This window comes from Engraulis encrasicolus, chromosome 13, assembly GCF_034702125.1.
Source record: "Engraulis encrasicolus isolate BLACKSEA-1 chromosome 13, IST_EnEncr_1.0, whole genome shotgun sequence".
In the NCBI taxonomy this organism is placed as follows: Eukaryota; Metazoa; Chordata; class Actinopteri; order Clupeiformes; family Engraulidae; genus Engraulis; species Engraulis encrasicolus.
In genome coordinates, this window is record NC_085869.1 from 13617363 (window position 1) to 13642479 (window position 25117).

Below are 25117 nucleotides of genomic sequence, written 5' to 3' on the forward strand. Positions count from 1 at the left end.
GCCATTTACCACCACTTTATTTATTTTTTTCCAATGTGGTAGTACCAGTATTTACAGTTTGAACATATATATTTTTTCCGAACCCCAATAACATTTAATTCATCTTTGAAAAAAGGTACACGGAACTGTTATCGGATGGGGATGTATTAAAAATCAAAAAAATATATATTTGTACATTTGAGGTATTTATCCACAAGGAAAAAAATGTGTTTATATTCCCCCCGGGGAAAGCTTTTTAAAATAACATTATTACATTAACAATATTTACCATCACTCAAAAAAGGGAAAAAAAAAAAAAAAAAAAAGATAATTTAGCTTCTCTCTCAACATCCTCAGATTCCTTTGCGGTGCATGATGCGCCAAAACAAAAATCTTTATCTTAACCGTCTTCACATTCATAAGGTACATTTATGAACACTACACAAAGCTTTGGGTCACCATGCTCATGGGCCCAAACTTCTTGTATTTTTAACCATCAGTTAGCCTTGGCTCAAAATAAAACACGTCTCAAGGGACCAAAAACAGTAAACTTCCGAGTAATGGGCTTCTCATAAGTGCTGGGTTGGGGTCATGCCAAATACTGCTGCATCGCTGTCTTCGCTCTGGAGGAGAGAGAGAGAGAGAGAGATAGAGAGAGAGAGAGAGAGAGAGAGAGAGACAGATGGAGTGAGGTAAAGAACTAATGGATACACGTTACTTGACGCCGGTGTGATACGCATGACATTACTGTGTCATAATAGTGTCAAAACAGTGTCATGACAGTCATGGACAAGTCATAAACGTTATGTCAAATTGCCAATGTTTATAACTCGCCATGACTGTGTCAACATTGTCAATGTCATGAACGTTATATGCTCATGAAAAGTTGACATTCAAATATCAAAAATTGTTGAGGACCACGGTATTGCATTGCAGACAGCTCAGAAGGGGTTAAAGGGTGGACATATCCTTCAACGCAGCACGTTCATTTCAAGTCTATTTTGGTGGGGTGTAGAGCCAAAATAAAAGGAAAAAGGTGCTGATGCCCAAATATTTCTGGGCCTAGCTGCATATGACTATACCGGTCACAAAGGTAGCTGCACATACCTGTCACAAAGGTTGGGGTCTCCTGCCTGCGTAAGCTTGTGCAGCACATCCACAAATCCCATCTCTCTCAGCTTGTCCTGCCGGGCTTGGGAACCTGTGGGATTGACACCAGTTGAAATAAAGACAGGGCACTTAGGACATTAAAGCCAATTCATCAATTAGAAAAGCAGCACCCATATGTGCCTATACCTCTGCCAGGGACACTTAAAAAAAAAAGAATCAGCTTGAGACATTGTGCATTCTAGCATGCTGTGAAAATGTCAGAATGATATTCACACCAATTACTTTAAACACTCACAAACTAAACAAAACAACCAACATACCCTTTTGGAAGAAAAAAAAACACACAACCTCTTGGATGTAGTAACCATCATGATCAGTGACAGGCAGGGATTCAATAAAAAAAAGATACTGCCCAATTTGCAGACGTGCAGCCTACAGTACAACTTTGATGCACAGAATGGCCACAAAAACGAAAGCCTCAAAATGTCAGCAAGATGTCAGCATTGTGGATTGTACATGGTCAGTGCCTATTGCAGTTTGAGATGCATCAGTATTTATTTACCATCCTCCTCATTCCAAATAAGGTTGGAGATGCAGTATGTAGCAGCCAGCTGCAACTTCACATTCGAGTGACCCTGCGAAAGAGAGGGGGGAAAAAAAGATGTATTTGGAGGAAAGAAAAGATCTTATTCACAGTGACTGTCTGCAGAAGGAATATGAATAATGGTCATATTCTTTCAGATTTCAGTCAATGTTTAGGCCTTACTTTGTATTCCTTCTATTTGTATATTATATAAAGTTTGTGATTAGTTGCAATTAATGTTTTGATTAATGTTTTAATCGGCTGAAGTCGATTCATTGATTATTTCATCCTCATGTACTCACCATATAGTACTTCATCTTCTGTAGCATGTCATCATTTGTCATGATGAGATCCTTCGCTGTATTGCCATCTGCGATGTTGGCAAGAATGCATATGGTCTAAAAAAGAGACATTATTGTTAAAATACATCTGTCATAAAAGTGTGCAAAAACTCTTAACGCACTTATGTATGGCCTATGGCAGAGATTGCCACAGTTCAACTGCAAGGAGTTGAGTACCTTGGCAATTTGCCTAAAACAACATTAACCCATTGATGCCTGATGTTGCGTTGCGCAACATTGCCACTGGCGCCTGGAGCTGCATTACGCAACATTCAGGCTCATGAGATTTGAGACAGCTTCATTAAAATTATGTTTGTTTGAGATGAATGACCACATTCTAATGAAAGATGAGGGTATTGACATTTAAATGCAAATTTAGTTCATATTTTTATGTGCTTCAGAAGCTGAGATATTTGAGTTTTTATAGGCTGAGGGCAGCTTTTCTTAAAAAGGGCTCAGGCATTCAGCACCCTTTTTTGCAGGTGCCTTAGGCGTCAATGGGTTAAACAACTAAGGAGGCTAAAGGAAAATGCAAACCCTGCACCATTTCAGGCATTTGTGCATGAGCATTATCTTCTGAGGGTTTTCGCCGTTGACAACATTACTTGATCACTAATAGCGGAGACTCTGGATACTAAGAAATGAATTTCTGCTCATCATATGCCACAAACCATGACATACACAAGCATTAGAATTTCCTGCTGGAATGTAGTACGGTTGAAAATTATACTGCTTTTAGTTCACAAAAATATATGCTTACTAACATGGTAATGAATTTCACCAAGTTGTGTATTTACCTAGCACATTTATCATCATTTATTATGGTCCTTCCTTGGTAATGCTTGGTATTTAAAAATGAGATTGACCAACCTGTTCCTTGATCTCCATACTATGATCGCCTTCCAGAATAAGAGTCACAGCCTGCATTATTTGTTTTCCATGTGTGCTCATAATATGATCAATATGCTAAAAGAAAAAGAAAAGAAAACAATTTTAGTGAATGTGCATGCTGGTTTGCCCAAATTTTTTTTTCTTCAAATTTAAATATATTTTTTGGTCTTTTAGACTTTATTATGGACAGGACAGTATGAGAGGTAGACAGGAAGCGAATGGGGAGAGAGACGGGGAGGGGCCGGCAAAGGACCCGGGCTGGGAATCGAACCCGGGTCAGCTGAGTGCCCCACCGGACGGCCACGGCAGGGCCTCGTTTGCCCAATCAAGATGAGTCAGACAATACATTTGTATTCTTTTGTTGCAGTATCTCTATATTTTAAACTTAACGCCTCATGTACCTTTCGGAGCTTCACTTAACACTTAAATTGACTGTAGAGTAGGTATGAGGAAAGTTTTACTACTGAAGGGAATAAATTAATGAATGGCTTATAATGACACCCATTATATTGTGGTTCACCTTTCAATCTCATTATACTGTACATAGCATAGCATAGAATAGAATAGTATTACCATACCATAACATAACCTACATGTTATGCTATGTTATGGCATCCTTCATCAAGGATTTTGAAGGAAGGACTATTTTTTCCAGCAGCATGTAACCGCCTGTGATACACATGTAATGACTAACCGGGCGCGTTGACAGCAGGTTACGGAGGAGGCCAAGTGTCTTCATGAGTACGTTTGAATCTGTGTCAGAAAGGAGGAAGAACAGCTGCTCCGTTCCTAACGACTGCAGAATCTCCATCTTCACTTTCTGATCGCCTTGAAACGCCATGTTCTACAGGAGTGAAAACATACAAAGGGAGGTTTTATTTTAAGGGGTATGCCACTATTTTGGGGCTAAATAAATCCTGTTAAATACTGTTACTACCGTACACGTATCTTTTTAATGCAGGTGACAATGTACAGCAGTCTTTAATTCAGATGAAAAGTTGATTGGAAGTGCCTATCTGGTCTTTGGAACCAGAACTACTTATGGTTGTCAGGGGATCATATGTTTCCCCCCAGGGCAATACAAATCAATAATACATGATATTATTTTAAGTAATTATCAGGTCTTTTGATACTCTTTCTCTCCATGTCAGAATATACATACCATTAAAAGTATAGGGTGATTGTTCCTTTGATTGTGGGCAAACCAACAAAATCAGCAATGGAGGAAATACTTTTTGCTACCAAAGTAAGAAAAGGAACCGACCATGAGTGCCCAAATACTTTTAGCTACCACAGTAAGAAAAGGCACCTACCATGAGTGCCAAAATACTTTTTCCTACTAAAGTAAGAAGAGGTACCTACCATGAGTGCCCAAATGCCGTTAACCCTTAGAGCTGGACTTTCACTGTGTGTCAGACTACACAGTAGGTCAATGACTCCAGATTCCAGAATAGGCTGCATACAGGAGAAAAAGAAAGACACATTTTTTACAGGACAGCATACACGTCTCCCATTTTAGGCATTCCTATGCAATATTTGGTTAAACTTTACTTGACGCCGGCGTCATACGTTTGACAAAACAGCGTCATAACAGTGTCATGACACAGTCATATGGGGGACATAAACATTGTGTCAATGTCATAAAACGTTAGGGCTCTCTTCACCATAACCGAAGGTCACTTAATGACAGTCATAAAATGTATATTGACAATGTTTATGACATCTGGATGACTGTGTTACGACACCATTATGTCATACGCATGACGCTGGTGTCAAGTGTTACCCAAAATGTATTTGACATGTACATGAAAACTGTACTTATGGCTATGTATGAACACACAAACTAAAAAAAAACAAAAAAAACAGAAGACCCATCATGACAAAAACCGACATAATGAATTAATTTTAAACTTTATAATATAAATATACAGTGCCCTCCATAATTATTGGCACCCCTGGTTGAGATGTGTTAAAAGCCTTAAAATAAATTCAGTGTTTATTGCAGAAGAATACTGTCACACTGAAAATGTTAGGAAAATGTAGCCTTCAACTCAAATGAATTGTAGGAAAATAAAAAAAATCCCTGACTAAAAAACAATTATTTTTCATTAAATCACCTGTTCCACAATTATTGGCACCCTTAACAATTCCCAGGAAATAAATATAATTGAAGCATTTCTGTCATTTCTACAGTAGTTTACAAAGTTTACCAGAGTATGTAGGAACATTTAATTAGTAATTCATCACTTCCTGTTTCCCTGGGGTATAAATATGACGTGACACCGAGGCCATTTCTCTTATCCACTCTTAAACATGGGAAAGACAAAGGAACACAGCATACAAGTGAGGCAGATGTGCGTCGACCTTCACAGGTCAGGCAGAGGCTACAAGAAGATTGCCACTCAACTGCAGCTGCCCATATCTACTGTGAGAGGAATAATTAAGAAGTTCAAAACAACTGGAACAGTGGTAAACAAGCCTGGACGAGGACCCAAGTTTATTTTGCCACCACGCACAGTGAGGAGGATGGTAAGAGAAATCAAAAAGCTCCAAAGCTCTCCAAAGCTCACTGTTACAGAATTACAACAAATGGTAGCATCCTGGGGTCACAAAGTCTCCAAATCAACCATCAGGCGCTGTCTACACGCCAACAAGCTGTTTGGGAGGCATGCACGGAGAAAACCTTTCCTCACCCACAATCATAAACGTAAACGTCTGGAGTTCGCCCAGCGGTATTGGGGCTTCAACTGGGACCGTGTGCTTTGGTCAGATGAGACCAAGATTGAGCTTTTTGGCAACAAACACTCTAAGTGGGTCTGGCGTGCCACGAAAGATGCGCATGCTGAAAAGCACCTCATACCCACTGTGAAGTATGGGGGTGGGTCAGTGATGCTGTGGGGCTGTTTCGCTTCCAAAGGCCCTGGGAAGCTTGTTAGGGTGCATGGCATCATGAATGCTTTGAAATACCAGGACATTTTAAATCAAAATCTGTTGCCCTCTGCCAAAAAGCTGAAGATGGGTCGTCACTGGGTCTTTCAGCAAGACAATGACCCTAAACATACGGCCAAATCTACACAGAAATGGTTAACCAGACACAAAATCAAGCTCCTCCCATGGCCATCTCAGTCCCCAGACCTCAACCCCATTGAGAACCTGTGGGGTGAGCTGAAGAGGAGAGTACAGAGGAGAGGACCCAGGTCTCTGGATGATTTAGAGAGATTCTGCAAAGAGGAATGGCTGAAGATCCCTCTTTCTGTCTTTTCCCATCTTGTGAAACATTATAGGAGAAGATTAGGTGCTGTTTTGTTGGCAAAAGGGGGTTGTACAAAATATTAACAACAGGGGTGCTAATAATTGTGACACACATTATTTGATGTCAAATAATTATTTCTTTATGTGGGATTTTTTCCCCACTGAATAAATGCACTTGTATTGAAGGTTGGATTTTTCTCTTTTTTTCCATTAAGGTCCCATATTATTTAGAGAAAAATAATAATAATTGGAAGCTAAAAAACACATCTCAACCAGGGGTGCCAATAATAATGGAGGGCACTGTACATACCATTAAAAGTATAGGGTGATTGTTCCTTTGATTGTGGGCAAACCAACAAAATCAGCAATGGAGGAAATACTTTTTGCTACCAAAGTAAGAAAAGGCACCGACCATGAGTGCCCAAATACTTTTTGCTACCACAGTAAGAAAAGGCACCTACCATGAGTGCCCAAATACTTTTTCCTACTAAAGTAAGAAGAGGTACCTACCATGAGTGCCCAAATGCCGTTAACCCTTAGAGCTGGACTTTCACTGTGTGTCAGACTACACAGTAGGTCAATGACTCCAGATTCCAGAATAGGCTGCATACAGGAGAAAAAGAAAGACACATTTTTTACAGGACAGCATACACGTCTCCCATTTTAGGCATTCCTATGCAATATTTGGTTAAACTTTACTTGACGCCGGCGTCATACGTTTGACAAAACGGCGTCATAACAGTGTCATGACACAGTCATATGGGGGACATAAACATTGTGTCAATGTCATAAAACGTTTGGGCTCTCTTCACCATAACCGAAGGTCACTTAATGACAGTCATAAAATGTATATTGACAATGTTTATGACATCTGGATGACTGTGTTACGACACCATTATGTCATACGCATGACGCTGGTGTCAAGTGTTACCCAAAATGTATTTGACATGTACATGAAAACTGTACTTATGGCTATGTATGAACACACAAACTAAAAAAAAACAAAAAAAACAGAAGACCCATCATGACAAAAACCGACATAATGAATTAATTTTAAACTTTATAATATAAATATAATTTACACTTATAATTGAGATTTAGGCTGGTTCACTGCTTGACCCCGCATTGCTGCTTGCATCTAAATTGTGAAAGTTAAATTCCTTGCCTACTCCCCCTGGAGGTGTTCCATTCCACTATTTTTAGTATGTGTTTGTTTTGGTTATTACCTGTAAATTCTACCCATAGCTTGTTCACTTAAAAGGAATTCACAGGGTTAGGATGATTGACTCGGAATTGCATTGTGTTGTTGATTTTTTTAAAGGAGTAATTTATATGAATATGAAAGACAAGCCTTACTTGAAGTACGACAGTTGTAGCTCCAAGTTATAACTTAGGCTTTGGAATATATGCCAGTATTTGTCATAGTGGGTCATTGACATTGTATTCTAGGTAAAACGAAAGGATGGAAAATACTTCACCTCTTTGCTAGGTGAAAACTCCAAAAGCAGATTACATAGCGTGGATGATGCCATCACCAGAACTTCATCCGGTGCATTCTGTAACAACTTGGATAAATAAACAAATATAGAAATATATGAAATAATTGTAAATTGAACAGTTTAAGAATTCAAGGAGTTAATGAGGTTTATTTGTCACATGCAAAGAAGTACCGTACTGTGAAGTATTACATGCAGTGAAATGGCAGAAGGTGGTCAGCCTATATACTGTTCATGGTTGGCTGGGGGGGTTAATTGCTTATAATACATTTAAGGGTAGTGGGTATGGGGGTGCACAAGTGCAAAGTATATAGTGCAGTAATGATATATTACATTACATTGCACTTAGCTGACGCTTTCAAAGCTTTATTCAAAGCGACTTACAACTATTATTTTTCAGGGTATTGGTTACAGTCCCTGGAGCAATGTGGGGTTAGGTGTCTTGCTCAAGGGCACTTCAGCCATGGATGGAGATGTAGGGAGAGGTCAAGGAAGATTCGAACCTGCAATCCCTTGAAAGACCAACTCTCTAACCACTAGGCCACGGCTGCCCCATGATAGAGTGATATAGTGAGGAATGAGTGTGTTGAGTGGTGGATGTGTGCAAAGTCTGTGAGAAGGTGAGGTTTTTTTGAAGTCCAAAGTGTTTGACGTCTAAAGGAGAGGTTTGGTGTATAGACCTTTTCCCTTGAGGTCACACGATGTCCTTGGTATGAAAATTGTCGCAACATGAATAAAATGGGCACATGTCCAATAATGTAGGGAAGACATGGTAACTAATTTTGCCATATTATACCCCCACTGAAGGTCTGGCTGTCACGAGTCCATGTACCTGCTATAGATTTTTCAGTGTGACAGCTTTAGAACAAATGAAGTAATGTTGACCAATTTAAGTCTGGTAATACATGAAGTGAATGAGCTTCTGCAGCACAGGGCTTTCAAGATGACGGACCTTCAAGATGCAAGTTGTTGATCATCATTCGCCTGAAAATGTTTTGGGCTAAACGGCCCTTTTCAGTGTGTAAATTACATCAAACATCTCCTTAAAATGCGTGTGTTTAAATGAAATGTGTCCCTGTAGCATCTTACCTTCATGAGAGGTTTCCATACAGCATGGTCATGAAAACTAGTTCTGAGCTGTTGCACCGATCGAGACAAACTGTGGAGACATCTAGACATGCGAGAAGGAGAAATAGTCAGGTCAGTTGTGAGCATTTAACCCATTGTGTCCTGCAGCGACATAAGATTTGAGCAGTTTTATTAAAATGTGTGGGTATGTTAGAGCTGAATGAACACATCCTAGTGAAGGTTCTAGCTTTTAAATGCAACTTATTTCATGTGTATATGTGCTTCAGAAGCTGAGATATTATGGTTTTAAAAGGGAGAGGGCACCTTTCCCGAAAAAGGGCTTAGGCTAAAATGGGTTAAAGCAGTGGTTCTCAACCTTTTTTTGAACAAACGACCCTTGACCTCATCATAAGCCTGCCAACACCCCTCTTAGTATTGAAAAATAAAGACTAATGCCCCCCAATGGGAACTAAGCCCCGCTCCCAAAATTGAGGGTCTCCCCACAGTCCCAAGACTTAAATTAGAGGATGAAAGCACTTTATCAGTACTGCCCACAGCTTGATTTCAGGTAGTTGCTGCAGTCTGCAAAAAAAAAAAAACCCTTGTGCAAGGCCCAGCCGTGGCTTTGGCTTAGTTGGCTGGGCACTGGACTGCTATGCGGGCAACCCGGGTTCGAATCCCGACCCCGGGTCATTTCCTGATCCTCACACGTCTCTCTCCCACTCATTTCCTGTCCCACTCTTCACTGTCCTGTCTAAATAAAGTTGAAAAACCCCAAAAGTACATATAAAAAACAAAAACAAAAAAACTTTGTGCAAACAAAAATGTAATGACATCCACAGAAGGCCTACCTCACCGCAGCCAGCCGGACCTTTATACTAGACTCTGATAAGCCACTAACAATCCTGTCCATCATGTTTTCAGTCTCTGTTATCTGAAAATGTGAAAGTAGTACAGAAATGAATACAACCAAGCTGGACCACAATAACAACATATTTTGTGTAAAATTGAACTTTTAAAAGTAGTATACAGAAGAAGAGACAAGGTCCTATGCATTTTATGTGCATGAAACTATCCCTTATATTTATGCATTATGTTTATGTATTAGTAGGTACTACTTTGTACTGTATAACATTGCACTGCACATTACATACTGTTAGGGATGCACCGATACCACTTTTTTGAAAACCGATACAAGTACGAGTACATTAGTGATTAATGAATTGCCGATACCGAGTACCGATACCGATACCTTTTACCACCAAAATACAATGAAAATAAATGCATGGCCTTGTTATTTTCCACCTGTGATATTTTTATTGTCCATTTCCATATAGATTTAAATGTTAGTAAATGTATGAGGTGGCACTTTTTTCCACGCTGATTTCAAGTCCACAGAACATGACAAGATTTTGCATTGTTTTGAGTAATAGTAGTACTCATGGCTGGTATCGGCAAGTGCTTGACGAGTACGAGTACGAGTATAATGAGCAGTATCGGGAGCCGATACCGATACCAGTATCGGTGCATCCCTACATACTGTAGTTCTACATAAAAGCTGCCAACCACATCGTCATCGTTCATTTCCTGTTAATATTAACACTTTCCAACTTGAGAAAAAGCAATGTTGAAATAGGAAATATCCCAGACATCTCAGTTACGATTTCACAATTTTCAGTGTGACTTACCTTCTTGCGGATGTCTTCATCGTTGGAGCCAAGTGAGGCGTACAGCTTAAAGGCAGCCTGTCTCAGCTCATGAGCATGCTTCAGGTCATGATCCAACTGCAATTGAAGGCGGCCAGTTGTTATTGTTATAATACACAATTACACACTATATACAGTTATAATCGTAATCACTCAAATAATCCCAGACTTTTACTGTTGAGAAAACATGACTTAACATTCCTTCAATATTTACAGCCTGTGAACTCTGCCCTAGAAGTAGTTCCACAACGAAAATAAAAATCTTCCCTTTTCACAAATACCATCCACTACCATCATATTCTAAATATTAATTATGACTAGGAAAAGGGCATATTTCATACATGAAAAAGTGGATATTCTCCATGTCTGCCAATTCGAATTTCAAGCAATAGACATTTTTAGCTGTAAAACGTACTGTACTTTGGACATAATAGTAAATATTAGTTTATTATTTAGATAAAATATTCATGAAAAGATCAAATTTGGCAATAGCACAGCTTCAATGAACAGCATAGTTGCAATACCTACTCTGGTCACCATCCTACAAGCAGTGTACCAAACAGTGCATCCTACAAACCGAGCATCCTACAAACAGTGCATCCTACAAACCGAGCATCCTACAAACCAAGCATCCTACAAACCAAGCATCCTACAAACAGTGCATGCTACAAACACTGCACCCTACATACGGTGCATCTGTTAATCTACATCACATCCTACAAACACTGCATCCTACAAACAGTGCATCCTACAAACACTGCATCCTACAGACAGAGCATCCTGCAAACAGTGCATCCTACAGACAGTGCATCCTGCAAACACTGCACCCTGCAAACACTGCACCCTGCAAACACTGCACCCTGCAAACACTGCACCCTGCAAACACTGCACCCTACAGACAGTGCATCCTGCAAACACTGCATCCTGCAAACACTGCTCCCTGCAAACACTGCTCCCTGCAAACACTGCTTCCTGCAAACACTGCTTCCTGCAAACACTGCACCCTGCAAACACTGCACCCTGCAAACACTGCACCCTACAAACACTGCATCCTACAGACAGAGCATCCTACAAACACTGCATCCTACAAACACTGCTCCCTGCAAACACTGCTCCCTGCAAACACTGCACCCTGCAAACACTGCTTCCTGCAAACACTGCATCCTACAAACACTGCATCCTACAAACAGTGCATCCTACAGACAGTGCATCCTACAAACAGTGCATCCTACAAACAGTGCATCCTACAGACAGTGCATCCTACAAACAGTGCATCCTACAGACAGTGCATCCTACAGACAGTGCAATAATAAGGACTGATGTCCTGCTCCTCTCACCCGCTTGATATCAGTGATGGTGCTGACGGAGCTCGGGTATTTGAAGTAGTCTGCCAGCATTGCCACCAGCTGGTCCGTGACGCTGGCAATGCGCTGGAGCTCCACGTCGGGCTCCAATAGAAATGCCAACGTCTCCGCTCCCTCCACCCTCTGTTCTAATAGGTGGTCCTTACTGCACATGCGCACCAGACACGGCAGGGTCTGGAAACAGACAAAATACAAACATCATACAGTGTCTTTAGTTCATACTGTAGTGTGGTGCACAATACTGGCCAACAAAGGCAAAGTGCAGTCACTACAAATTTGGTAAAAATTGATTTAAGACTGATTATGGTATTCATTGAACCATCTTTATCTTCTGATAAAGCCATAGAAACCAGATGTGTCCTGATTTAGAGATATTGCTAGGTCAAATTTGCAGTAACTGCAATAACCGCAAAGTAACATGAAAGAAAACACAATACCAAGGCTTTCTTCTCAGTTTCAATTTTGGCGTAGTTACTGCACTTGGCCTTTTTAGGGCAGAATAGTGGTGGTAAGAAATGTGATGATATATGGGATTAATTTACCTGGACCAAGCAAAAAATAGTGTTTGAAAATGGGCAAAAAAAAAACAAAAACAAAAAAAAAACCGTTTATAGTTCTTCACACTTCACATGATGCCACAATCATACAAATAAAAACACTGGGAAAAATGTCTACCGTTTACTTCCTGTACTTATCAAGTTTGTGAATTATTACACAAAGTAATAATACGTACAGTATTTTAATTATAATGCATACAGTATTTGAGTTACAATACATACAGTATTTGAATTATCAAAGTTTCAGAGAACCCATAAGAATGAATGGCAAAGTTTGCTTCACTTGGCCAAATTTGCCTGTATGATTGGTGTACTGCAGTAAATGTTAAGAGGTACATTTACACTTACACGTTTAAACTGTGTGGAAAACATAATCTAAGCTCAAATACTCCATTTCTCAGTTTCTGTACCTTAAGAACTTCACTAACCTTAAGAACAATACAACAGTCATCTGTCCTGATGGCACCAGCCCTGCACATGTATGTGAGGCTGTAACAAGAAAAAACGTTCATGAACAATAAATACATGACCCATTCAATTGCATCATATTTGAGGAATGATTAGATAAAAAAAATCCCATTGCTCAGCACTTACCATTTGGCAGCGGTCAGCTGCATTTCTATGGGTTTGTCCCTCTGCATCATTCGGACAAAAATGTCTGTGAGCAGCTCTCCATTGACGAGCACTGAAAAAAAAGTCAGAAGGTTTTTTACAAACTTTACTTTTTATTTTTAAACACCATACAGAAATAAAAAAAATAAATTAATGAAAAAATAAACAAAACATCATAACTAAAAAACACACAGTCCAGATCAGGATCTAGTAAAAGCCAGTTGAAAATTAGCTAGTAACAATGTGAATATTTGTTGTAATAGGTTAGCAATTTAATAATTAGAACATTAAAAATTGTTTCTAGGGAAAAACAATGACTTACCGCTAACCAAGGCCAAGGAGACTTGAGTGTTCTCATAAGCCAGAACAGAAAAACATTTCAGAGCTTGCATGCGCACCTGATGGGGATGGGGGTATGAGAGAAAATAAGAAATAAAGAAAAATAATACAGAGATATTACCAACACATTTGGAGAACTTGTCTCAGCTTGGTGTCAGCTGGCAGCTGTTTAAATTATTTGATTTAATATGGAGATTGTTATTTGTAATTCGTTAAATTGATTGCTTTTAAAATCGTTTTCCATCTCCATGACTGCCATCTCATTCAACTTTTGTCACCTAAAATGGAACTGAATTTAAGTCTTCCATTGAAACTATCTGCATGGTGCAATCCATAACTTGATGTAACGTCTGTAAACTCGAACGTAGGCATAATTTACGTTCACCGTAGCCACCGGTGGAACTTAAGATAAGCTGGTGCAATCCACTGCTGGTCTTTAAAAAGTAGCCTTATTAAAAGAATGATGTTCTTGTACCTTATAGGAGGGGGAGATGAGCAGAGGTGCAATGTTCTGGATGGCACCATGGTTGAAGAGAACAGTCTGATGCTCAGTCGTCTGAGGAAAAAAAAAAGTTAAAACAATCAGTTACTTGTCATCAAACTTTGCATGTTACCGTGTTACTGTGAATTTCAACATGCAGTTGTATTGCTGTATTGTTGTATTGGCTTTTCAGTGCTTGGCAACATTTGCTTTTTTTTCAGCCCTTTCCGAGATTCCCCAATTTAATGGGGACATGGTTTGTTTACTTTTTTTTAAGTCTCAATATACTTCAAATGCCTTGGGCAGTCAAGGACAGCACGAGCTATACAAATGTATGTTGAAGTTCGCAGTAAAAAGACAGGTATGAACATGTAAAACATATTTGAAGCCAGGGCTCTAAATTAACACACGCCAACACGCCAAACACGGTTGAAAAATCATTTTGGCAAGTAGAAAAAAATACTTAGCCGCCTATTTGGCTAGTGGCGCCCGAGTACGGTAAAGTATGAACGGTAAACCGCTGCAATGACAAACGTTAGACGGCAAGATTTCCTACATTACCCATGGACACTAGCGTCACGACGTAGCCTCCCACCGTGGGCTTTCCAGTGCAGCGAGCGGCAACTCCATGCCGTTGCGCGCGCCAGAATTGAAAACATTTCAGATGACCAGCCTTCTGTCAGCTACGCTCACACTATTCTGACAGGCAGCTCTCCTACTATGCTCCCGTCGCTTTCGCTACAACCTTTTTAACGTCACTGCTGCTACTAGCATGAACCTTGCTGTAACAGGCTGCCTTTTTGAAGCTGCGAGGGCCTGACCGTTTCAATAACAGGACTAACGCAGATTATGCATAGAGCTACTTCTGTTCTGTATGTTTTGTGCGAGTGATGAGAATGTGGCGGGGGTTAGAGCAAGGTTCTCTGTGTTGGTGAATGCCAGTAGTAATTGTAAAGGCCAGTTCAGACCAATGATGTGAACTGGCCTTAACAGTAGTAGTAGTGACGTTAAAAAAGTGGTTGTGGAACGAAATTGCGACAAGGGCAGAGGAGGAGAGCTGACTGTCAGAGTAGTGTGAGCGTAGCTGTCGGTTGTCTTCTGAAATGTTCCGAGTCCTGGCGCGCGCAACTAAGTTGGAAAGCCCACGCCATTGGAAAGAAAAAGAATAACAAAAAAGCAACCAACGACGAAGCTATGGAAGTAACAAATGAAGCGAAGATTCCCGTGATATGATTTACTTTTAGTTAAACATAGGCTTCTTGTCATTTTGTTGCGCATGGTAGAGAAGAGCTCCTCCTCTCTCCTCTCCTTTTCCTCTCATCTCTGCTCCTTCCTTAGGGTGTGCGTATGTGAGGTTGTGTAGTGTTTGGCTGTGTTTGGTTACTGTATGTTAAGGTCTATTATGTGAGTGGCTTGTCACTGTTTTCAGAGGAATTGAATAAAAACTAATGAAATTGATCAGGCCTAAGTAATGAAAGTAAAAAATAATGCAGAAGTTAAAAAATAATGAAAAAATAGCCTATAATATGCTTATTACATAGGCATAGTATGCAGGCCTATAGTGTAGGCCTAACCGTGTTGTAGACATAGTTGAACAAAATGACCATAATTAAAACAAATAATTAGCCTAAAGCATAGTTTATTTTGGCGAGATTAAAAAAAAATGGCTAGTTGAACATCTGTTTGGCTGGTAAGAAAAAATGTCCACTAGCCAAATTGGCTGGTGGTGGAAAAAGTTAATTTAGAGCCCTGTTTGAAGCATATATAGTTTGATTACATTTAAAACACCCACAGGAAAATGTGGTCGAACAGTACAAACCTTGCAGCAGTGAGAGATGATCTGCGTTATGTACTCCTGCGTGCGGAGACTCTGGTTCATCAGGGACATTAGATGGGGAACAACAGTTGGATCCTGTGCAGATTCAAACATCAAAAAAAGGTAAATGAATGGATGTCTAATGACAAAAAAGTACCACCTTGTGCTAAGAATATTACATTTAATTAGATTGACGGTCAAAGACTGACAGTAACAGAGTGCGCAGGTAGACCATAAACCTCTTGGGTGACACCTGCAGGCTGATGCATTCATGTTAGGCAGGGATGGGGAACCTGTTTCGAGGGACATTTACGGCCTTCTAAGCCGCATCTTATCCTGCCCCCGACATAACTTTAATGTTATATAGTCAGTTTCACATGAAATTACACATATTGTAAAGAAATGCTACAAATTACATTTGCAATACAAGTCGTCTTTTCAGGGGATCTAGTGAAGGTGGGCTCGGTTTTAAAGGTTGCTGCCTTCAATATAGGCCTAAAGTGCAAGGGGAAATCCTGTTTTGTGTTCATACTAGAGCCCTTGGGGGACTTTATAAAATTGGATGTGGCCCCTCGCATGAAAAAGGTTTCCCACACCTGATTTTAGGTACTGAATGCTACTTGTTACATATTTAAGTTTCTATAGTAAACTTCTCTTCTCTGGTTGAAGATGAGTTGATGGCATGCTGTAACACTTCAGCAGAACTTTGACAATGATGCAATGATCTCTTCACTCATAGAAAAAACACCCTCACCCTCTTTTTTTAAGGGTGAAGATGCCAATGTATCAACACCAAAGTGTTCCTCAGGTGTCATTATGCTTTTAATTATAGTTTGTTTTTATGTGCATAGAAAATCACCACATTTAATTTTGTGTAACTGCACTTGGTGGTGTTAAAACTGTTGTCACATAAGCACTTTTTTGGGGGTGGGGGGCGGGGGTAATGGTTACAGGACATTACTACACAGCGTAGCAAAGTGCAATAGGTATGTCTTACAGTGTATAGTAGTTGTACTGGTGTGACAGGACTGATGAGCACTGTTCTTAGGCAACGCAGGCAGGCCTCTACGAAGATCAAATCAGGACACACCAGAGCTGCAACAGGCATATAGCACACACATCAGCACATTTTATTTGACTTCTAGCCTACCTAAATATGTTTCATTGTACTGAAGACCACAATCAAAATGTGAGATATGAAAATATGACCAAAATTCTAGGGTGGCTGATGAATGGATTGCGCCAAGTAGAGAAAAATGATGGCTCAGGTTTATTGCTAGAGGGTGACGGAAAATAACTCAAAGAACGGAAAATAAATAGAACCAAAATAACAAAACCAATTTGCGTACCACACACACTTCATAAACCCTGAATACTACACGGGCAAAAAAAAAAGAGTTTGCCATCAGCCATAGGTTCTCCTTGGGTGTTTTAACACTTCCCAGCTCACCACATATGGGGCGCCCTCTATTGGCATGGAGGCAAATTAAACACAAAAGATACTGAAATAGTGCAAAATCCAGAATATTACAGTGCATTACTTCACATATAATACATACGGTCATTGTCCAGCAGAAACCTTGTAGCTCCACTATTGTTTATTAATACTTTATATTCACTCTATATTCATTATGAAACATAAATCTGTATTACTGGTCAGTCTCCATGAGAATATATGCATGATAAAATCTAATTATTTAACAAGTAAAACAAATATAAAGTGGAGAAACAAGGTTTCTGCTGGACTGTAATAATATAGAATTAGAAATAACATTAAATTACAACATAAATGTGATCAAGAGAAAGAAGGATGGTCACAAGCCATCAACCCAAGCTCAGAAACTTGAATTCTTGCACCAGGCCAGGAATAAAGTTATTCAAGAACTATGTGAAAGACTGATGGGAAGCATGTGTATAAAAATCTAGCTTATTCCACCAAACATTTATTTCTGAACTCCTAAACATTACCGTTATGTAGTTTCAAAGTGAAAATCATCTTGTTCTCTTTGCGTTTTTTGTGTTATTTTGACCATTTGTCCTTCTGCATTTTACTTCTGAAGGCCTAAACAGTGCACAGCAATAACATGTGTGGGGGACTTCTGTGAAGATGTGGGGATATCTAGAGCAAACAAACATGTTTCTGAAGACTACACCCATTCATCTACCACTGCCAGCATGCCAAAAGTAAGCCTTCTATACTTTGCAGCATATATCCTATGCTATGGCATTCAGGGCTTTGCAGAAATACTGTCGCTGAACAAAATAGAACAGTATTTTCTGATTTTTTTTCGAGACACAAGTGCACCGAGATTTGTTTAATTGGCGTGGAATCACCCGACTGTATCTGTAATTATTTTGAGTGGACAGTTAACTGAAACAGTTAGCTTTACACACCATCTTATTTTCATTGTGTCAAAGTGAAAATTATTTAATGTTGTCCAATGAAGAGATATACTAACAAATGGGCAGAGGGGTATGTATACTCACTTGCTTCAGTGATACACTGTGCATATGGCATAAAAACAAGGATAGAACAAAATGGACAACCCCACTCTCTATAAAACTATCTGCAATTTGGATACAAGGATACAACTTGAACCTTAAAAAGATTTCAATCCTTGCTCTTGGGTGTCTAAGGAACACCTGGTAATATTTTTTCCGATTCCGAGATTTGTCAAATTGGTGTGTATTATATTAAAATACCCATCGTCACTGTTAGTCTGCTTGCTTTTAATCAGTGATCCTAAAAGGTAATCAAGTTGCTAGACTACTGAGGCATTGCTCATCTAGTGCTACGCTGACATATTTTTGATTCCATATTATCATGAAGAAAGTAAATTGATTACCGAAGGATCTGCCTGGAAATATAGTTGAACTCTGTATATCTGGAAAGGGATATAAGAAAGGATGAAAAGGAATGAAGAGTACCAATCACCATTATTCAAACTCTAATTCAGAAGTAGAAAATTCAGGGGTCTGTTGAAGCCAAATTAGGGTAGACAAAATAAAACATCAGTCATAACAGCCAGGTACATGGTTTCAGATGCAAAGGACAACGTAAACATAACTTCAGGTGATGAAAAACAGGACTCTCAAAAATGTTTCAAGCTATAAGGTGGCGCTTGAGTAAGGACAGGCTGCATGGGGGAGTTGCCAAGAAAAGAAATCTATTACAACGGAAATGCCACAAAGTATATCACTTACGATAAGACCAAAACTGAACTTATTCGCCACAATACCACAATTTGGAGAAGTCAACAAGGTCTAGGACTAATGTTACGCCATCTAGGAATCAAAGGGGTGGATTTGCAGATGGGACATATTACTTATTGTGTATTATGTACAATGTTTTAATGATCTAAAAGAGATGGCCAATTTGACCACAGAAAAATAAAGAGAATGTCCTGCACGTCATGAACGTAGTATTTCCAGACACCACAGCCCCGTTATGAAGAGTGGGAAGCACCTTTATGATGATCAAGAATCAATATACAGTACAGGGGTGCATTTCAGGAAAGCGTAGTTGTTAGCAGTTATCAATTTCAGTAGTTGCCAATGAAAAATTGCATCGCAACCAACAAAGCAGCTAACATAGTTGGCAACTACGCTTTCCAGAGATGCACTTCAGCAGTGGTTTCCAAACTTTTTATGCCGGGACCCCCCTAGTTTGTGTTGGGAAAAAAATCTTTTTTGAAACCAAGTTGATAGTTCGTGGTTTGCTGAACCTATTTATCATCAATGAGTGAATGGAAAAAAAGGGTTTTGGATCATTTCATGTGAAAGACACATTGGGGTCCGACCAACACAGATTTAAATAAAACTTTCTGCATGCTTGCTGTAGGTAGGATACGCGTGCACAATTCGTTCATGAACGTGTTAACATGCGTATTTATTGTCAATTTCGCGCACGTAGGACACGGCAGCCAAATGCGTGCGTCAGGTGCGATATCTACAAACTCGCTGGGGGCGATCGTAAGAAAGACTGCACAGTTCCACACGCGTGCTTCTGATGAAAACAACAATGGCAGCAACTTTTAAGAGCGTCTCATTGAGTTTGTCCAAAATTACAAACATTTGCCATCATACTTCCTTATTGCAGGAAGGAGCGTGCAAATATAGGTATATTGTAGCAGTATTGTTTCCTTGCCCAGCGAGACCCAGCTTGCAGTCTGTGTTCCCAATTTCCGCATCGCATTACTGTGTGCTCTCTGCCCCCTGGATGATACCGCCAGTATTTTGCGTCTTGGTCAACTCCTTTTAAAGCAAGCATGTGCATTTGGTTGCTCGTGGTGACATGCGTAATTTACAGCTCGCAGCAAGCGTACCGCGGGCCTTAGTGTGCCTTTTTAGTGGCTTAAAAGCCCCAGTGGTTAGAACCACGGAAATGAATTTAAGGGTCAGCCAGGCCGCAAAGACTCCAATTTCACGTGAAATGACCATTTTACTTTATCATTCATGTTCTCTGAAAAAATAGCCAAGACACCATACATTCTGCCAAGGTAAGATAATGGGCAAAACTGTAGATAGATAGCTCAAGGGACTATAACCAATACCCTGGAATTCTGACATGTTTCAACTGTATTACTTCCGTCAAAAACAGATCAGGTAAAATATAGAACTTTTACATGTCTTAAGTAAAAGAAAATTTAGAGTGTTGAGTTAAACAGTTGGACATAATGAACATTATGTTCATTCTCCTGTAATACCCGTAAGTCGCTTTGGATAACAAAGCGTCTGCTAAGTGCAATGTAATAATAATAATAATAATAATAATAATAATGGATGGGCACCTTGCAACAGAGCAGGTATGAGGTGGCAATCCACCAGAGACTTGATGTTGTTCTCTGTGCCCATGGCCAGGCTGCCCAGCACCACTGCACACTCCGTCCTCAGGTCTTCACTGGAGGAGCTCTGCTGGAGCAGATACAGAAGTCTAGGACAAAAACAGAAGGAAGGACAAGTCAAGTCAAGTCAGTTTTATTGTCAATTTCTTAACATGCACTGGACATAAAAATAATTTGAAATTACATTTCTTACTTTCCCATGCAGACATAGACAGACTTTAGGTGTGGACATAGACAATTAGACGGACAGTACGCAATACGCATACATGACACCTAGAGTACCTACAACTTAGAGCCAAAAGATCCCCTAATTATTAAATTGCATAACTACAGCTTTGACAACTGATAACTAATCTCCATTCCTTGGATGGCTTTTGTGAAACGGTAAAATGGAGGATAAATGCACCATATGTGGGGTTGTGTGTCATTTTTAATGTCCATGTGCTAAAAGGATGATTTGTGAGGGAATGCATGCTGCCAACCTTTTCTGCAAGGACCCCCTTTTGAACTTGAGAATATTGCGGACACGATTGGCTATGGGCTACTACATATATGCCTGATGATACATTCATAACGCTAAATAAATGGCCACACCTCCCTACTAGAAACTGAGGTGGAGGTGGTCCCCTGACTGTATCTCACTTGCGATAGAGTCTGCTGATAACCAGGCAACTAAAAAAAGTGTTTTACAATACTCAAAATTGGATTGTATGGAGCTCAAAATTCAATAGAATTTTCATTGTCTGAAAATTCGTTTCACACATGGTTTGACAGTACACCAGAAAAAGATTATACACATTTCATAGTTTTATACGAGTTTAATGTCAACTGGTTCATTGAAGTGTGTGTGCACGTACCTGGGCACAGCTCCTAATACAATAAGGTTTGCCTTCTGCTTGTTGTTGCCTATCACAGCATTCTTCATGTCACTTTAAAAAAGCAGAATAATTCACATATGAGAGTCCATGGCGGTATTCCAGGAAGCATGTTTAGTTACTTACCTTGCTTACCTTTTGCACCATGGTGACTTGTACATTAATTTTAAAGAGCTTTATACACCGCGTTCCACATTATTACGCAAATGACATTTCCCCAAATAATCAATATGTATGACAGTCGTCATAATTTTCAAGTCATCAGCCATTAGAGTACAATTAAAACGTTTTTGAATGAACCTTCCAATGATAACAGTATTTTTTAAAATAATGAAAAACTTAACATTTCCAAAATGCTCTGTTCCAACTTATTACGCAAAACAGTTTTGTAGTGTTGCAATCCAAATTTCTTTCTTTTTTTCCCCATTTACGTCAATACTGTTGGCATTTGGTACGTTCTAAATTACATTGCAATGTTCAAAACTTGGTTATAAGCTGTAACTGAAATGCTACATTTAACATTGAAGTCAATGGCAGGGCGTTGTATGGGAGTTATGGAAGCCCAGATATCCTTGATGCTTTGCTCTCAGCTGTTTTTGTTTGTTTGGTCTGGTGACCCACACTTCATTATTCAGTATACCCGTAGATTTCCATGCCACATTTAGGTGCTTTGGTGGTATCGACATTCTTACTCACCAGACATAAAACCCCATTGAAAATGAATAGGATGTTATGTCTGGTGAATTAGAATGCCCATAACCACCAAATCACCTAAACATGGTACGGAAATCTACAGGTATATCGAAGAGTGAAGTGTGGGCCACCAGACCAAACAAACAAAAACAGCTGAGAGCAAAGCATCAAGGATATCTGGGCTTCCATAACTCCCATACAATGTCCTGCCATCGACTTCAATGTTAAATGCAGCATTCCAGTTACAGCTTATAACCAAATTTTGAACATTGAAATGTAATTTAGATGGTACCAAATGCCAACAGTATTAATGTAAATGGGAAAAAAGAAAGGAATTTGGATTGCAACACTACAAAACTGTTTTGCGTAATAATTTGGAACAGAGCATTTTGGGAATTATAGGTTTTTTATTATTTTAAAAAATACCTTTATCATTGAGAGGTTCATTCAAAAATGTTTTAATTGTACTCTAATGGCTGATGACTTGAAAATTATGACGACTGTCATACATATTGATTATTTGGGGAAATGTCATTTGCGTAATAATGTGGAACGCGGTGTAAGTAAATTTGATTATATTTAATTTGGTGCCATAGACTTCCATTGCTACATCAAATATGGCTATACTGTCAAACTAGGCATTGCAAACACAGTGAAAAAAGTCTATGTATATTCTCATAATTTACCAGGGCTTAACAGCAGATTAGCAGTTCCCTGAAATAAGGTGGACACGACACAAAATATTACAATCTGTAAATGTATCTAGGGTTAGGGTTAGGCATTGAGTCATGTGAATTACTGCGACTCAAACTGTAAATAGGAAACAAATGCTCACAACTGTACATGAAACTGAATCAATTTGTTATCTCCGCCGAAGAGTGTTCCATTCTTACAAGCGCAGTGGTCAACAGATCATAGAGGTGAATAAAACTGATAAGTGAATTTGATTGGCCATCGCCAGTAGAAGTATTGGTTAGAATGCTTTGAAGAGGGGATGTCTGCGCTTCAGCCTTGGTGGTGCTTGGTGGTCAAAACTCTGAGGAAGGTGCAGGTGCGCCAAAACGTCAGTCATTTTGTGCACCAAAATAATAAAAAACCTCTAAAAAAATTGCTGAGTGCTCCAGTCATCCCTGGGTCTAGTCACTGTGAAGTAGCCCAGCTTGTCTTGATATTGGTTAGAATGTTCAAAGTAATGGGAAAAAGGAAAAGTGTCCATAAAATAATCAGATTACAGTAAGAAATCTCCTGAATACTCACATGACTCCTTGTAGCACCTTTTGAGGATCTGGATCAAAGAGCCGGTCCACATAATGCCGACTGGTCGCTGTGACTTCCTGCATTTCAAGGGGAATACTTGGTCAAATCAAGACACCGTATGACATTTAGACTTGGACTTAGACATGTCACAAACCTTCATCAAGCTTTTCACACATACAGTTTAAGCAGGATAAAAATTTGTCAAGCTATGAAATTTTAAGAGCAAAATCTGGTAGACATAGCCAGACTGAAGGGCCATGGCAATTTTAAGTCCTGTATCGGTTTTCAAACTGAAGATATGGGTTCCTAAATCGGCTTGCAAATTATGTGTGCAAATCCCAGCCCCTACATGTGGGCCTGGTACCAGACCAGACATCAAAATGCAAATGACTACAGCTTTTTCCACACCAATCCAATGATTCTGCGTCCAGGGGAATTGAAGGGATTTCAACATCATTGCCATCAAGGCCATAAGACAACTGCCTTTACAACTGGTCTTAACACTGCTAACCAGTCATCAGATTGATGTGAAAGTGCAGTAAAAGGTTATTATAGCAGCTGTGATGGTGCATTCTAGACCCTTTCCAAACTAGTGGGAGACGGGACTTGCACTGGGACGCCAGTCGAAGTGGGAGCAACTACTAACGAGCTGAGGGGACCTCGCTCTACTCCCACCTCCACCGTTATTTAAAACATCAATAAATAAGCGAAACTTTATTTCTCTTATGTGCAGCTGTTTTAGGCACAGCAGGTGTAACTCAACACCTTCTTATGGCCTGCAATTAGGTCAACATGTCACGGAAGTTGCTATGGTTGTAGAACTCCCACTTCAATCACCTGGAACGCTTTGAGGCGGGAGCTGGTATATTTGAGGTAGGAGGAGCCCCACATCCCACTGAATTCGACTGGTTTGGAACGCGCCATTAGATACCTGAGCAGTGCCCTCAGGCTGATAATTTCCACATCACGCCACATCAATGCAGCAATTCATGCAAATGGAGACATTATTGAGCACATAGAAATGACCATACTTTCCCAGAGGCATTACATTTTTAGGTTTCAATGGTGCTTACTTGTAGACCCTGTGTTCTGAGACACTGAATTTAAATGTTTTATTATATGCGAGCTTTTCATGAAATAAATGTTTCTCTCTATGTGTAATGAGTAGGATGTATGAGTTTCACTTTCTGAAAAGAGTGATGCATAACTGACTCTTATAGTCTATTTTTTAGACTTAATTTCCCCCCTTAAATACATCCTTGAAGTAGGTCTATTCCTTGTGTTTTTGCAATCAAATCATTGCATGGGTTTTCCACTTCACACAGAAAAGAAATAAATATTGTCACGCGCAGTGCTGCTAGCTATACAATTTGTACAGAGGGCTTAAAGGGTCTGCTATCTTTTCGTCATTTAAATCTATAACACTGACTAATAACTATTTAAAGCCAACAACGGGATATTGCATAAACTGTGCGGTGTTGAAATTCAGTCCACGTGTATGCACTGTTTACTCAACGTGTGATACTCAACACCTGATCCGCCTGCACCCTTGTTGCACTTGCACAGTGGCCAACATCGTTCGGGTACATTTTAAGTCAACTTGAAACATTGTATTAAAGTGAGTACATTTTATAGTGAGTAAAGTTAACAGATATTTTTATTTAGCGATGGTGTAATTATGTGACTGAATGTGACGCACAATTTTTTCATCCCCAGCTAATAAGGCGTAATTTTGTAGTGAACGTCAAGTTGCATGCGCACAAACACTGACACCGCAAGCACGCCAGCGCATGGGAAATGGTGCTTCTTTAAAACGCCAGCCCCAGTTTTAGTGTAACTTCACATTTTGCTGT

At 39.6% G+C, this 25117-nt stretch overlaps 2 protein-coding genes across 2 annotated transcripts in view; one reads left to right on the plus strand and one right to left on the minus strand.

Moving 5' to 3' along the window:
- armc8 (armadillo repeat containing 8) overlaps positions 1-25117 on the minus strand; it is a 25480-nt gene continuing 363 nt past the window's right edge. The window contains exons 2-22 of the mRNA XM_063213103.1: positions 23265-23341; positions 21297-21368; positions 20386-20528; positions 16593-16690; positions 15599-15691; positions 13774-13854; positions 13282-13357; positions 12942-13032; positions 12776-12836; positions 11764-11964; positions 10409-10504; positions 9572-9654; positions 8742-8823; positions 7635-7721; positions 6667-6759; positions 3599-3748; positions 2884-2979; positions 1975-2070; positions 1652-1724; positions 1087-1180; positions 1-602 (exon numbers count right to left, since the gene is read on the minus strand). Coding sequence (XP_063069173.1) covers positions 569-602; positions 1087-1180; positions 1652-1724; positions 1975-2070; positions 2884-2979; positions 3599-3748; positions 6667-6759; positions 7635-7721; positions 8742-8823; positions 9572-9654; positions 10409-10504; positions 11764-11964; positions 12776-12836; positions 12942-13032; positions 13282-13357; positions 13774-13854; positions 15599-15691; positions 16593-16690; positions 20386-20528; positions 21297-21368; positions 23265-23341 — 1977 coding nt within the window. The 3' untranslated portion in view covers positions 1-568. The remainder of the gene's footprint in view (positions 603-1086; positions 1181-1651; positions 1725-1974; positions 2071-2883; positions 2980-3598; positions 3749-6666; positions 6760-7634; positions 7722-8741; positions 8824-9571; positions 9655-10408; positions 10505-11763; positions 11965-12775; positions 12837-12941; positions 13033-13281; positions 13358-13773; positions 13855-15598; positions 15692-16592; positions 16691-20385; positions 20529-21296; positions 21369-23264; positions 23342-25117) is intronic.
- dbr1 (debranching RNA lariats 1) overlaps positions 24805-25117 on the plus strand; it is a 5455-nt gene continuing 5142 nt past the window's right edge. The window contains exon 1 of the mRNA XM_063213102.1: positions 24805-24882. The gene's annotated coding sequence lies outside the window, so the exon portion shown is untranslated. The remainder of the gene's footprint in view (positions 24883-25117) is intronic.